Raw genomic sequence first — 15,939 nt, forward strand, 5'->3', positions numbered from 1 at the left:
CTTCTTCATTCCTCTCCTTGACACCATACCTTCCCATCACTTCCTCATCTCCACTGTTCCCTTCACCAACATGCCCATTGAAATCTGCTCAAATCACCACTTTCTGTCCCTTGGGTACACTGTTCATCACTTTATCCAACTCACTCCAAAAATCTTCTTTCTCACCCATTGCGCACTAACAACATTCATCATCACACCTTCAATTTCCAGCTTCATAATCATTACTCTGCCTGACACTCTTTTCCTGGTGGTTTCGAACTTCTTCCACTTACGGATGATGGAGGCCACTGTGCTCATTGGGACCTTCAAAGCAGCAGAAATTTTTCTGTAACCTTCCCCAGATTTGTGCCTCTAGACAATCCTGTCTCGGAGGTCTACAGACAAATCCTTTGAATTCATGCTTGGTCTGTGCTCTGACATGAACTGTCAACTGTGGGACCTTATATAGACAGGTGTGTGTCTTTCCAAATCATGTCCAATCAACTGAATTTACCACAGGTGGACTCCAAGTAAGCTGCAGAAACATCTCAAGGATGATCAGGGGAAACAGGATGCACCTGAGCTCAATTTGGAGCTTCATGGCAAAGGCTGTGAATACTTATGTACATGTGCTTTCTCAATTTTTTTATTTTTAATAAATTTGCAAAAATCTCAAGTAATCTTTTTTCATGTTGTCATTATAGGGTGTTGTGTGTAGAATTCTGAGGAAAAAAATGAATTTAATCCATTTTGGAATAAGGCTGTAACATAACAAAATGTGGAAAAAGTGATGCACTGTATATTTACCCTCGGATGCAGGATGCACTGGCACCCTCATTGTTCCTTCCTTGTACCCGATGCTTGCTGGGAAAAGCTCCAGCATCCTTGCAACTCTGTTCACAGTAACTGGGTTTGAAACTGAATAGATGGGTTTATATGAAATAAAATTGATTCGAAAATAGAAGTAAATATGTCAGTACTTTACAAACAGAATAAGTGCAATAGGAAAATGTTTAGATTAATTCATCCTACGATAGATACAGATATTGTTAATTAAAATGCAAGAAAGAATAGGAGAGTTGTTGGCACTGATTTGTATGTGTCCCCTGGTAATGAAAGCCCTTCATCGAGAGCTGCAAAATAAGTCTTTGGAATAGTAAGATGGTCGACCTCAATATGACCTCAGTTGTCTCACTTTTGGTACAAGATAAGTAATTATAAGAAAAGGCTGTGCTTTAAAATTAACAATTTTTGTAAATAAGACATCATGAAGTCTGCCTTTGTAATTTAAAAATATGTTTTATATGCAATTACCAGGTTAAAACATGTTATATTAGCAATAAATAAAACAAAAATAATATATATTATCTGGGGTGAAAGGCATAGTTCTGGGAATAGTCGTTATGAATTACCACATCAAACATTTTTTCTTGCTAACTTACTGCAATAAGTAGGTTAACCCGATAGAAAGTTAATACGTTTATTAAATTAATAAATGACACATTTTTAACTTGTCATCCACGCCTTTGCCAGAGCGCAATGAGAAAGGTTGTCCAGCATAGCTTTGACATTTTAACGCCAATGTTAGACATTCAAGTTCGTCTCATGTTGGGCTGTAAGTATGAAAGTGTGTCAGGTTTGTCACTTAATGTGACTGTTACAGATGCATTTAGCTGGGCAAGTAATTTACTTTGATGTCCAACTATGACCTGTCAGGAACCACCCACTGAGCTTCTAGTACTCCGCCCATGTAGCCACGCCCTTCATAGTCTTCAAAGTAGACGCAATTCTACCAGCAAGCCGCGTGGTATTTCGACCAATAGCATACAACCATTTTTCTTGTTTACCTTGGATATATCCAATCATCTTTGCAGCGCTGTTTGTGTTTGAATCTGATTGGCTATGTCTCGGTTTGGGCGGTCGTTTGGATTGCTAACGTCAGAGCTCTTCGTTGAGAGTGTGTCTAGTAATTCCTTATTGGTTACTGGACAGGCTTTTAACTGAGAAGCCCCTCCTACTCTCTTCACGTCAAATCGGAACAAGTTTGTGAATTAAATGGCGGAAAGTAAAAAGTGATGAAAACTTAACCGACAAATGGGAGGCGTATATCGGGATGTATAGGAGCACGAAGAAGGCACGTTCAGCTAAAAAGTAGGCTTTTTTATTTCTAGGCTTTAAGTAACATAATAGTGAATAATAATTAGGCTTCAAAACTTTAGTACAGTAATATCCAGATCCGTAACCATATGTACACGGTCTGGGGTAGTGTGACCAGACGTGAAACAAAAGAAGCTTTGTTGTACACGGGATGACGTGCTTTTTGAGCACATACTTTTGTCTGATGTTGTATCGGTAACGGTTGTTTGAATAATTATTTGAATCAGTAAGGATAACAGTAGATGTCTACAGTATTGAGTGATGCAAATTTTAATAATTAACTAAATTTGTGAATTTCCCTTAGGATTAATAAAGTATCTATCTATCTATTTATCTATCTAATTAACTGTACAGTAATCACAACTACTGAAGCCGCTGAATAGCATATAGATATCAAAAGGCGTACGCCAAAAGGTTACTCTAGTTGGTAATTATGTGCCCCCTGTTTCGTAAACCGTACTTTAAATTAACGCATCATTCAATATTCTATATTGTGTCTTTAACAGCGACTGTACTTTTTCATGAAAATCCAGACCTAATCTTGAGGGCAGCTAATTTCAGCTGTTTTAAAATGTAAATTGCTTTAACTGGTGGGTAAATGCGCTTAACTCTATGTATTTTCTCATTAACCGTAAGACAAGCTTTATTCATGTTCGCAAAAGAATGCATGATTATAGATGATAGTGTCAAGGAGAATATTGCTTCAGCATTCAAGTTTACTCCCAGCGGAACGAAATTGCTTCAGACGCCTGTTTGTGGCTGCAAGCAGATGACTTTACGAAGTCGCCCGCCTTCCTAGCCCTTCTGCTATGTGGTGAGTATGAGCGGGCTGCGCACATCTCGTTAATGGTTTTGCAACAAAACGTTATAACCATCGCGCCTGAAAAGATTCCGAAATCATTTTTGGAGTTGCGTCTTCTTCACAGAGAACGGAAGAAGACAATAATTATAACATGCATACATTTTTGAGCCCGTGTAATCCAATTTTGGGTTGGCAGTGGGCGGAACTTATTCTGGCAGCAGTGGGTGCGAAGCGTGAAGCCTCCAGGGTACCAGCCTATCTCGGTGTGTACGAACGTCGTTGTCCGTTAATCTAAAACATTCTTTTATTTATGGAAGTAGTCGCTTTTAAAGCATAATGAAAGTAATGCAAACAAAGGTGGTATTCACGAAGTACTTCTGCGGTGGTGAGCTGCTCTACAGATAGCCATCAAACTTGGATACAAACAAATTTTGCATATTCCTTTTATAATCCGAGGCCATGTAAGTGCAACATTTGATAGATGCAGTACCTGCTGAACTAGTTATCTTAGCTCGAAAGGTGTTGGGCATGATGTAACTTGTGTGCTGGGTGTAACTTGCACAATCTCCTGCAGTGCATTTTTCCTTTACTTTTTTAACTGGTTTATTGAAGCAGGGTGCCTTGAAACTTGACACATTTTTAGAAATGAGTGGATTAAAGTCAGCCCATACGTTTGGTTATTGTAGTTCTCCAAATACCTTGTGGAAATATCTCTTTAAAGTCTTGGATAATTGCTTTAGTTATGGCTGAGTTTCTGTTCCAGATTCCCATGAGTATTGGTGATTAAGCTTTATAGCCCAGTAATAAATTAGTCTTTAACAACTAACTGATTTGACAGTCTTTCTTAGTTTTTCTATGTACACTGTATGTATAAAATTACATATATTGCTGCCCTTATAGGCAATCTTTATTTACTGTAACAATGTTTGTTTTGCATTATGGCTCTATTGGGGTGTTGGAAATAATATTTTTGTGTGTGTGTGCAAACTTGTAACAAATGATTATTTGATTTTCTAAGCACAAAGTAAACCTGAATAATAATGGAGTGCAAATAAGCCTAAGGGAAAGAATGAAGTCAGATCATAGGAAAGGAGGAATGGAATTCTGAGGTAAGGCCTGGATCAGTTTACAAACAGTGTATTTTGGAAATTACATTTTTTAAGGAGGATATATGTTAGGTTTGTGTAAAAAGATATATACATGTTTAATTGGATCATGCATTGTTAGCATTGCTTCTTCTCAAGTCCAGTGCAGATGGTTCAGATATTGTGTCTGGTTACTCTCTGTGTTAAGTTTACCTGTTCTTGCCAAGTAAGCATGGGGATTTTCTTCAATATGTCAAAGACAAATTAATTAGATTAACTGGCAGTTCTAAATTGTGTGTGTGATATGAGTTCTGGGGAGTGAGGTCCTGGAATGGACAAGTACTGCATTCAGGCATGGGATCCCGCATTGTGAATGTTATTGGCGCAATAGGCTCCAGCACCCTGCTTCCCTCGATTGGATCACACAATTTTAAGGAAGTTATGGTGTGAAGTGATTCCAGTTCATAATGAGCACACTATTTTTATTCCACTGGTATGAAAACCTGCCTTAGTTTCATGTGACCCTGCTCTGGAGAACAAAGTGCAGAAAATATATGGCTATAGCATATCAACTTACTGAATTGCTTATATTTACTGAGCATGTTTGTGTGACTGTTCACTGAATTTAAATTTTCGCCTCTTATAAAATGTATTACTTTCTAGATTATTATATTTAGTAGATACAGTGAAAAAAGGTGCTGCTTGGTGCAAAAAAGTTAAACCTAGAAGGACTATTCTGTTAACTTAAATTGTATTCTGTACTGTTTCCGATGTTCATCTATTTGAAAAATGTTATTTGATATAACTAATTTATTGGTATAATAATAAACATGTACTTGTAATGTGACACTGTCCAGTGTTACTGAATATTTTATTAGTGACAATCAATGATATTTCATAAGCACTTATTATTATTTGAAATATTTATACTAATTTGGAAATAAAAAATTAATATTTTATAATTATTTACAAATATTGTAATGACAGTGTAAAAATCTGCCATTTGCAATTTGTCCTGCTTACTTTGTGAATGCATTTTAAATATCTAAATACCTGTGTTTATGAATAAATGGCAGATTATTCATCATTATTCTTTCTCATTTTTTGTCTCTGTTTAGATCCGAAGCTTTCTTGAGAACTAGAGTCAAAAAAGCATATTGTTTATTAAGGTTAGTAAAAATTAAAAAAAAAAAAATAAATGCACATGCTTAATTTTTTTTTCTTTGCTTGAGTGAAAACTTGCTTTTCCATGTTGTAATCAGTGTATTGCCTTAATGCTTGCTAATGTCAATGCATGTGCTTTTTTTCTGCTTGTTTGTAATAGCTTGTCTGGAGATTTGCATGCTATTAGCGTTTTCCAGTTATTGTACTTTTTACACATTTCGTTCATTAGTCTATTTCAAGCTCGTCAGTTTCCACCTAAATTTGGGTGAATATTAGGAGCTCTCAAGTATGTACAGAGAGATGATAACTAGCATCCCTGAAAAGCCAATTTTCTCTTGGCATCTTTCACTATGTATACTTTGATACATGGTGAAAGATTTTGCCATGTTCCTAAAGCCGGTATTTCATTAAGCGACCTCTAGTCATGGGCTATATAAGAATTAACCAACCGCAGTTGTTGATCGCATTTCTGGACCATGTCAGTCTAAACAGCTGAAAATTTTTGGGTATGTCCGATTTACACTCTGAATGTCGACCTTCCAGTGCAGTTGTACTCGCCGCTTTTTGTGACAGCCAGTAATAATGTGCTGCTTGACTGGAGCCAGTGCTCTACGAAGAGTTAGTAAGCATGGTTAGTTCAGCCACAGTTTCTGCCCTTTTTTTGGTTTTCCTACTCTGTCATGGTACATAAAACACAAGATATCAGACAGGCGAGACATTCTTCTGCTTGGTCCAAAAATCCAAGTTCCTTATTTCTTATTGCTGAATTATATGATTATTATATGTATGCATGAGTACTCATTGGATGTCAGCTGTCTTGCAAACAGAGTCCACGCATATGACTAAAGGTAAAGTCAAAGCCATTTGATTTTGTCGGAAGAGTTCATTGATTAGTTGGAATGAGTCGCTGGGTATGTTACATTGCATGATCAGTTTCACAGTAACTTGCCGTTGACTGCTTCCAACTCCCTAAGGTTATATAAATGACTATGACTGAAAATCACTGGAGAAGTTACATAATCTGGCATAATCTTAAAGCGTACAAGAATAGAATTAAGAATCTGCCAGAGCTGTAAAAATATGCTGATTTTGCAAGGGAGCATGTGTTCGTGTTTGCAGGGGTCTGTCTATTAAGTGACTTAAACCCAAAATGGTAAATAATTAACAGGACAATTGCTCTATTGAAATATGTGACCAAAACATCCAGCCTTTTGCGCAAGTGACATGAATATTAGTGTTTGGCCCAAAGACCTCTGGTACCGGATACACTTGTAAGAAACCTTGCCAATGAACATGAGCTTAATATGTGAAATTCATGACTAGAGAACAAAGGCGATAGTATGCCTACTATTTCTATCAGAACATACAAGCAATTTCTTGTAAAAACAAATATTTAGGCATCTTTGCTGTTTCTCATGTGAGCATTGAAGCCTCTCCAAAGGATCACATATTCAGCACTCTCCAAAGGATCACATATTCAGCATTTTTGAGAATGGGGAACATATTGAGTATGTGATAGGTGCATGTGCACAAACAGTAGCCACGGTTTTTCTCTATGTACTGAGGCTTGCCACACAGGGACTTTTGTTTTTCTCAGAGTTGCAGTACATAGAGAAAAACACACAGAAACCATAGAAGAGTATCCAAATTCTACACAGACAATGCCCAAGATCCAAAATTGGAGCTGTGAGGCAGAAAATGCTAACTAATAACACAACCATGCTACCCTACATACACATCCATCTGCATACAGCAGTACACAATATATATACAGTTGTACACAATATATTGCGCTAAGTATCATAGTTCGCTTGCAGATGCAATTTATTTGTGTTAATCCGAGACAGAGGCTGTGGGCCGAGAGGAGGGGGAAGTGTGACATCAGGAGTGGGGAGCTGGGCAGAGCCCTCCTCACTCATGCGCCAGCCTCCATTTGAATTGCTGTACCTCTGGCCACTTGTTGGAGCGTACTTTCCATCCTCTTAGCTGGCGATACCATCCATCATCCAACCCGCTAAGGCTCATGGGGGTGTGCTGGAGCCAATCCCAGCCAACACAGGGCGCAAGGCAGGAAACAAACCACGGGCAGGGCAGCAGCCCACCGCAGACTATACGATCATGGCCAGGGACAGTATCATATCGGATAAATCTAGTTCCAGACTCAGTATAGTTCAGCCTTTCCAATGAACTGCCAACTTCATTGTGGACAATAAAGTGATATTTTTTCCTTATCTCAGGTTCTAAATTAAACCTATCAGGCATTTCTAATGCACCACATCCCCATTTTTAACCTTATGGTGGGAAAGTGCACAATTGGCTCCATTTGTTCATTTTGACTAATTTGGGAAATGTGGGCGGGCTCTCAGACATAGGTGAATCCAACTATTACTCTATTCTGGACAAGGTCCTGCTTTAACCATGTTAAGAGTCCTTTTTATGCTACTGACTTTGTAAAATAATAACATGATTCATTATATCTCTTATATGTAATCTATTTTCCCTTTTGATAATCCCATCCAACTTCCTCTCTCTTTTGCACCTGAATAACTTCCTTCCCAATCAACTTCCTCTCTCCTTTGCCCCCTGAATAACCCTTAATAATTAAGATCTAAAATTGCTCTGTAATATAGCTATGCTGATCCACATTGTGTTGACTTTATTTGTTGTCTAAGGTTCTATAGCACATCCCAAAGTTCATTTGAAGTAGCAGGTGGTACAGGGTTCTTCAAATTTGGCATATTCGGGCAACCAACAAACACAACTATATTAAAATGATCACCGAGGATGGGTGTTTCATATGAAATGACTTCAGAGAAGGTGGTGTGAGGACTGAGGTCTGTTGGAATGCTAAAGACTTATTGCATTACAGCAAAAATAGATGCCCTGTAGATTGTTAAAGGTAAAGCCAAAACACATGGCCATGCAAGAGTAATGCCTGGTAAGCACCCTTTTCAGGTGGGATCTATCACTGGTTAGATTTAAGAAATTGTTAGCTGAATACTATGTAAAATTAGAAATTGTGTTAATGCACTAATTGATGTGGAATATATTTTTATTAGTGAAGGGGTTCACTCACAACTGAGATTGCGAATATATATATTTTTCCAGACAGGAGTGTAAAGGTGAAATGTTTTGTAAATGTTTACATAATTAGGAAATTGCACCACTGTAACCAGGATTGTTTAATAGTAGTATCTTTGTAGTAGATAATAGGAGTCATTATGGAAACAAAGGAATATTTCAGTGAACAAAATACACTGGAATTAAAGAAAAACATGTATACATAAGCTATAATGTCCACAAAGGTCCTCAGGTTCAGGAAAATAGGTGTGCTGTAGTTCAGTTCTGACTTTAAATCTCAGCCTTAAACATATTCAAGGTGATTAACAACTCTAAATTTGCCTGCAGAGGGGACTGGGCGGTCTCTTGGTCTGGAATTCCTACAGATTTTATTTTTTTTGTCCACCCTGGCCATCAGACCTTACTTATTCTGTGTTAATTAATGTTGACTTATGTTTATTTTTTATTGTGTCTTCTATTTTTCTATTCTTCACTTTGTAAAGCACTTTGAGCTACATTTTTTTGTATGAAAATGTGCTATATAAATAAATGTTGTTGTTGTTGTTGCAGGATTGTGTGTGAGCATGAACCCTGGAATTGGCAATTTATGCCTTCCTTGCTTTTGGTGCTGCTGAGATAGGTTCTAAAAGCTGCAACCTTTAATTGTGTGTGTGTTTTTTGTTTTGTTTTGTTTTTTTTAATTAAAGCCATTTTTCTATTACCTAGTCAGTTTATGGAGATTATATCTGGTCCAGGTCATATTAGCAGATATCTTGGCTGTGTTGAGTCAGGTTTTATATATTTTGCAGCTAAACTGCAGAGCAGAGTACTGCAGTTAAAGAACAGTAGTCCACCTTCAAAGCCTTCGTGCATGCTCAAGGTGAAGGTGAATCATGTTTTGAGAGATCTGAGTTCTTCTAATCAGTTAGCATTTCATTTCAGCTCAACATAGTGTAAATGTGGGCATCTCTTTTGCAACACGCCTTATTTTCTGTTAGCTTCTTTTGACACGACCAATTAAGAGCCCGGAATGTTAAAACATGAATTGTTATAATGGAAGTATAAGGATTATAACAAGCATTCTGTGTCAAAAATCAGAAAAATATTTATCCACCCCTTTCCTATAAACCTTATTACACTTGTATTTTAGTCACTGCATTGGGGTGACACTTTATATTCTACTAGCCATGTGCCCAACTACGTTGCACGTGAAAAAGTTGTCTGTGAAGGGCTCCCTGTTTAAACGCGGCTGCCAGTCGTGAACTGGGCCCTTCGTCACACAGCATTATGTTTTTTATAAGGGAAACAAAATTATAAAAGAAAACCCTTGGATATTGATTCTATAGGAACGGCCTACTCAGAATCACTGTCCGAATCGTAATTATGTGGTGTTGTAGCAGCATTTCTGCTTCTTTCCATTCACAGTCTGTCTCGTTTTCACAACGCTGTAGTTTCCTCTCGCGATCTCTTTTCAACCTTTCTCCAATCTCGTAGGTTGCTTTTTGGCAAGCCAAAGAGTAAGGCAATATACACGGAGCAATGGTTATAAATGTATGTGTGGAATTCATGGACAAACAAAGATCAAGATCTAAATGAAGATCTCTTTAGTTAATTTAAAGCACAACAATTTGTTTAGTTTGAATATCTGTGTTTTGAGGTGTGACTGGAGTACTACAGTCTTCAGTAGTATCTAAATACAGTAATCCCTCCTCGATCGCGGGGTTGCTCCAGACCCCCGATAGGTGAAAATCTGCAAAGTAGAAACCATATGTTTGTATGGTTATTTTTATATATTTTAAGCCCTTATAAACTCTCCCACACTGTTAACATTATTAGAGTCCTCTAGACATGAAATAACACCCTTTAGTCAAACGTTTAAACTGTGCTCCATTACAAGACAGAGATTGCAGTTCTTTCTCACAATTAAAAGAATGCAAACATATCTTATCTTCAAAAGAGCAGATAATGTCAGAGAGAGCGCTCGCTAAGAAAAGCAAACAATCAAAAATCAATATGTGCTTTTAAGTATACAGAAGCACCGCGATAAAGCGGCATTTTGTAGAGGAGCGTCCTATCTTCTAGGCAAACAGTCACTGTGTAAACAGCCCCCTCTGTTCACACCCCCTCCGTCAGGCAGAGAGAGTGAGAGAGACAGAGAGAAGCAAACAAAACAAGCGCCACGCTGGAAGCATATCTTTAAGCCTGGAGAAGATTCTTAATGCAATGCCTATGTTTTAGTTGTCTCTCTACTGCCATCTAGTGCTTCTTCTTCTAATTAATTCGCGGACAAACAAAGATCAAGATCCAAATGAAGATTATATATAGAGATGTTGCCTTTGTTAATTAGTTTTCTCTGATTTTAATTCTTTCTTTGTGTTTTTTCTCTTTCTTCACATGTAACACACTTTGAGCTACATTATTTGTATGAAAATGTGCTATATAAATAAATGTTGTTGTTGTTGTAAAGCAGCTGAAATCCATCCATGATAAATTTGGTAGTTTATCTTCAGAATAAGAAACTGTTTGAAAGAAAAACCAGTGGGGTTGGAACCCACCTAGTTCTTAAGCTTCAATGCAAAGTAATAACAGCATAAATAATTCTTTACATTTATATAGCACTTTTCTCACTACTCAATGCGCTTCAGTGAGTGGGGAGCCACTTCAGCGTTGAATGCAATACTCCGATCTTCACCCTTACAAATAAACGAAGCAGACACTATGGCACAATATCAGAGGCTTTGCCTCAGGTGCTGACATCTGAGGTTCGATCCCCATAAGGGGATGCAAAGGTGCATGTACCTACTGAGCCACAATAAGGGCAAAACATGTGTTGTGTACTCTTTGTATTTTCAGATACAGTATGACATATCTATGATCTGCTTCTCACAACTGAGAGAACGTGGCAGATGTTTGCTGACTAGCCAACCAATCACGAGCGTTACCTAATAGGTAACCACCCAATGAATCAGATTGCGTTTCAGACCTAAGAATATACTGTGTGTCAATATATATATATATATAATGTGTGTGTGTGTGTGTGTATATGTATATACACACATATATTATATATGTGTATGTCAGTACAAGTGACTTTCACTCCCCTATCATGTTATTTGAGTTTTATTTGTCTGGTAAACCATTGTACTCGGTCTAATTAACTCTTTCTGTTCTTTTTAGTAAGCTTATTAACTGGCCCCAGTAATCTCCTCTACCTTTCTTTTTGAATGTTCTATAAAGCAGTGTTAGGTAATCCTTCATGTGTTTATTAGAACAGACTTGCATTTGAAAAGTTGGTGTGATATGCAGAAACATTTGTAATCAAAACAAAAACTTAAAATGTGCATGCAGATAGTTTTAGAGGAAAATCACAGTGATTAATGAGAAAAATGTTCTCAGTAGAGATTCATTCTTTGAAACTACCAGCCTTATATTCATTTTACATTCATTCTGGGTCACAACCACAGTTAGTTACATTATCCCACCCGAACCCGGAGTGGTGTCTCTGAGGCAAAGGATCTGCACTGGTATCCCAAAGGTTGCCAGTTCAAATCCCCATCGCTGCCAAAAGAGATCCTACTCTGCTGGGTCCTTGAGCAAGGCCCTTAACCTTCAATTGCTCCAGGGGCGCTGTACAATGGCTGACCCTGCGCTCTGACCCCAAGGGGTATGTGAAAACTAACAAATTCCTAATACAAGAAATTGTATAAGGCGTAATAAAGAACAAAAAAAAAAAAACCCAGTAGAGAGCACAATAAAGTACCGTAAGTCTAAGCATTATAAGTTAATAATTATTTTTATTTTGTTACTTCTTTATTTCAGCTAGCTTCCTCAAATACATAAGAAACTTATTAACAAAAAGAAAATTTTCAAACAGCCACACATGCTTAAAATGTGTATAGGAGACTCCAAAGTGTATGGATGCTCTGTGTTGTACCTAAATCCCTACACATTTTAAGTATGCACACCTTCCACTCTGTTTGCGACTGGAAATTGCACTGTGTAAAAAGCCATGCTATCAGCTATGTTTTTTCTGATAGAGATCCATTATAGTTGTTGCTTAGTGAAGAACAGTATACAATTTTAAACATTCAAATTAAGTAATTAATTGTGTTAATGGTGGGGAAATCTTCAGGATCTTAGGTTATGTCTGGAGGGGGTATTTGACTTGTGCTCAATGTTGCTATGTATGCCAAACCTATCGGTTGTGTAAGTGGATGGTATTTATCATCAATTAAGAATGCTGGTTGTACAAATGCCTGCAGGCATGTAGCATTTCTTAAGAGAAGGTCCAGAAATTACTCATATCAAGAGAATTATAGCATATATTTCTACTTAGGAGTGTAATATTGATATTTGAAAGGTTGCATTACTTGCTCCATTTAGTTTGATTTATTCAGCTGATACTTTTCATAAAATAAAACGTATATATACAGTACATTCAGAAAAAGTGTAGGAATTTATTAAAGCAGTGAACTATAGTTCCACTGATATAATCCAAAAAAAGTGTAGGAATTTATTAAAGCAGTGAACTATAGTTCCACTGATATAATCCAAAAAAATCAGTTGCAGAAAAAGGGTCTTTTAAAGAAAAATCCAGCATATGATGGGAGCATGCCATGGAAACAATGTCCTTTCACACTTACAAATACACATGGAGTCACAAAATAACTTAGCAGTTACATCTTTGGGGACACCTAGAGAATGGGAAATTTCATTCAGACATTAACCAGGGGCCTCATGTATAATGCTGTGCATAGAATTCACACTAAAATATGATGTACGGACAAAAACATTCAGATGTATAAAATTGTGTTTACACAAAGTTCCCCGCATTTCCCACTTATAAAGACCAATCAACATCATTTTTAACGCACTTGCACGTGTCTACAGCCCCACCCCAACTCCTGCAAGAATTGTGCCTATTTGAATATGCAAACCAATATAAATAACCTCTTCCGTTCAGTGTTTTGTTAAAAGACAATGGCAAAAGCACGTGTAAAAAAGAGTTTCAGCAAATGCGAAATGGAGGTCCTGCTCAGTGAAGTGCAGAAAAGGAAAAACATACTACTTGGAGGCTTAAGCAGTGGTGTAAACAACAAAAGGAAATTGATGAGGTGGTACAGTGTGACAAAGGCACTCAAAAGTTTGAAAAGTCACACAGTGCCTGAAATAAAAAAAGAAGTTGGTCATTATATGACAAAAATGGCTTGACTTTAGTTAATATCCAATTCTGAAAAAAAGCAAACATGCTGTTAAGTAGCATTAAAGGAGGAGTCTGCTTAGTCTGCTAGATAAAGATGGGAGTTTAGTGACTCACTGTTAGAATTTGAAGTACACCCTCAACAAACAATACTACTGTGTTGTATAAACTGCTATCGTGTTTGTATGTGTCTGGTGTGTGTGTGTACATGTGTGAAGTGTGTGTATGTACGTGTCGCCTTACCTGTCTGTCTCATTGTAAAGGGACAGCCACACTAGCAGTGGGAGTAAATGTGTAGTGGAGAATATATGCTGTGAGGGTATAGTTTGGCATTGAAAAATCCATGGTGCGTGTCCTAGAAGTAGTTTACCAGAAAAAATAAAGGCCAAGAACATTTTGCCTGGATGCCGAAGGTGTTCCCATTTTGGCACAGATGGGACCAACTTGGCAAAGGTGGCAGCATATGGTACCCTACTGGGAGAAATGTCAATGTGTTCCCTGCTTAAGGTAGACGTCCTAAGAGCTACCTGGGAGACCCAGGCAATTCTGGTCATATACTGTAGACCTCAAGGGTGCATATATGCAAGGAGCTACTAGTTGACCTGATAGCCTGATGTATGAAACGATTGTATTGCTTAGTAGGACATGAACCAGCCCGGATCCTAAGGCCACATCACTCCAGAGAACTAAAGGTATCTAGTAGCAAGGAGTAAATTGTGTGTCAAATTCAAACCAGTTTAACTTTATCGTAGTCAGTTGCAGACTAGTTGATCTCAGTTGTTAGGTAAATGACACTAGGCAAGTGGCTTTATGGGAGCACACCGCCAAGTGCCTTTGACTGGCTAAGACTATGTAAATGAAGACTATGACTGGTGCGGCACGGTGGCGCAGTGGGTAGCGCTGCTGCCTCGCAGTTAGGAGACCCTGGTTCGCTTCATGGTTCCTCCCTGCATGGAGTTTGCATGTTCTCCCTGTGCTTGTGTGGGTTTCCTTCGGGTAATCTGGTTTCCTCCCACAGTCCAAAAACATGCAGGTTAGGTGCACTGGCGATTCTAAATTGCAAACGCCTAGTGTGTGCTTGGTGTGTGTGTGTTGCACCCAGCGGTGGGCTGGCGCCTTGCCCAGTGTTTGTTTCCTGCCTTGCGCCCTGTGTTGGCTGGGATTGGCTCCAGCTGTCCACTGTGACCCTGTAGCATATATGCTGTGGATATAGCAGGTTGGATATGACTGAAAATTGGTGGGCTTTAGCAGCTGTAGACTTTCTAAACCGTTCGGAGATTAGTTGCTCTTAAAGAACTTGGTCTCTCTCTGTCCACTTTTTTAGAAGGTCATCATGTACATTCCATTCTGAGATTGTATGGCTTACTGGAATCGTGTGTGTTGCTTTCTGTGATAAACCTTTCCTGATATCGTTTTTCCTTCAGACTTTTTTTTTTTTTTTTTTGAGTTAGAACATGTTTCTCCATTATGAGGAGGAAACTGATTTTAAATATTTAGAATCTCACTATTGTAGTATATATTATTTGGCTAACACCTATAACAACTTGCATATGTAGAACACAGTACAGTTCTTTACATCTATTTATTACTGGTACTCTAAAGTAGGTTAAGTAACATGATTAAGGTTACATTTACACTGCCAGTCAGGAACAGAAATTTAACCTTGTGGTTTTAAAGTCCAATGCCATATGCAGTACACCACACTTGACTTATAGCAGATGTACAGTGGTGTGAAAAACTATTTGCCCCTTCCTGATTTCTTATTCTTTTGCATGTTTGTCACACAAAATGTTTCTGATCATCAAACACATTTAACCATTAGTCAAATATAACACAAGTAAACACAAAATGCAGTTTTAAATGATGGTTTTATTATTTAGGGAGAAAAAAATCCAAACCTACATGGCCCTGTGTGAAAAAGTAATTGCCCCCTGAACCTAATAACTGGTTGGGCCACCCTTAGCAGCAATAACTGCAATCAAGCGTTTGCGATAACTTGCAATGAGTCTTTTACAGCTCTGGAGGAATTTTGGCCCACTCATCTTTGCAGAATTGTTGTAATTCAGCTTTATTTGAGGGTTTTCTAGCATGAACCGCCTTTTTAAGGTCATGCCATAGCATCTCAATTGGATTCAGGTCAGGACTTTGACTAGGCCACTCCAAAGTCTTCATTTTGTTTTTCTTCAGTCATTCAGAGGTGGATTTGCTGGTGTGTTTTGGGTCATTGTCCTGTTGCAGCACCCAAGATCGCTTCAGCTTGAGTTGGAACAGATGGCGGACATTCTCCTTCAGGATTTTTGGTAGACAGTAGAATTCATGGTTCCATCTATCACAGCAAGCCTTCCAGGTCCTGAAGCAGCAAAACAACCCCAGACCATCACACTACCACCACCATATTTTACTGTTGGTATGATGTTCTTTTCTGAAATGCTGTGTTCCTTTTACGCCAGATGTAGCGGGACATTTGCCTTCCAAAAAGTTCAACTTTTGTC

The 15,939-nt window shown here is 38.1% G+C and overlaps 1 protein-coding gene across 7 annotated transcripts in view; it reads left to right on the plus strand.

The window, feature by feature from the left end:
- Positions 1-2,008: 2,008 nt before the first annotated feature.
- The window catches only part of gpsm2 (G protein signaling modulator 2), a 69,640-nt gene continuing 55,709 nt past the window's right edge, over positions 2,009-15,939 (plus strand). For 2 of the 7 annotated variants that reach the window (XM_039735020.1, XM_039735026.1), the window contains exons 1-3: positions 2,014-2,130; positions 3,957-4,047; positions 5,142-5,192. Coding sequence is in view for 1 of the 7 variants with exons in the window: in XM_039735019.1 (XP_039590953.1) it covers positions 2,093-2,130; positions 5,142-5,192 (89 nt within the window). In the remaining 6 variants the exon portion in view is untranslated. Of the gene's footprint in view, positions 2,131-3,190; positions 3,400-3,698; positions 3,718-3,956; positions 4,048-5,141; positions 5,193-15,939 lie in introns of those variants that run through there. The other 5 variants (XM_039735021.1, XM_039735022.1, XM_039735019.1 and 2 more) reach the window with 5 other exon arrangements.

This window comes from Polypterus senegalus, chromosome 14 (genome assembly GCF_016835505.1).
Source record: "Polypterus senegalus isolate Bchr_013 chromosome 14, ASM1683550v1, whole genome shotgun sequence".
Classification (NCBI taxonomy): Eukaryota; Metazoa; Chordata; class Cladistia; order Polypteriformes; family Polypteridae; genus Polypterus; species Polypterus senegalus.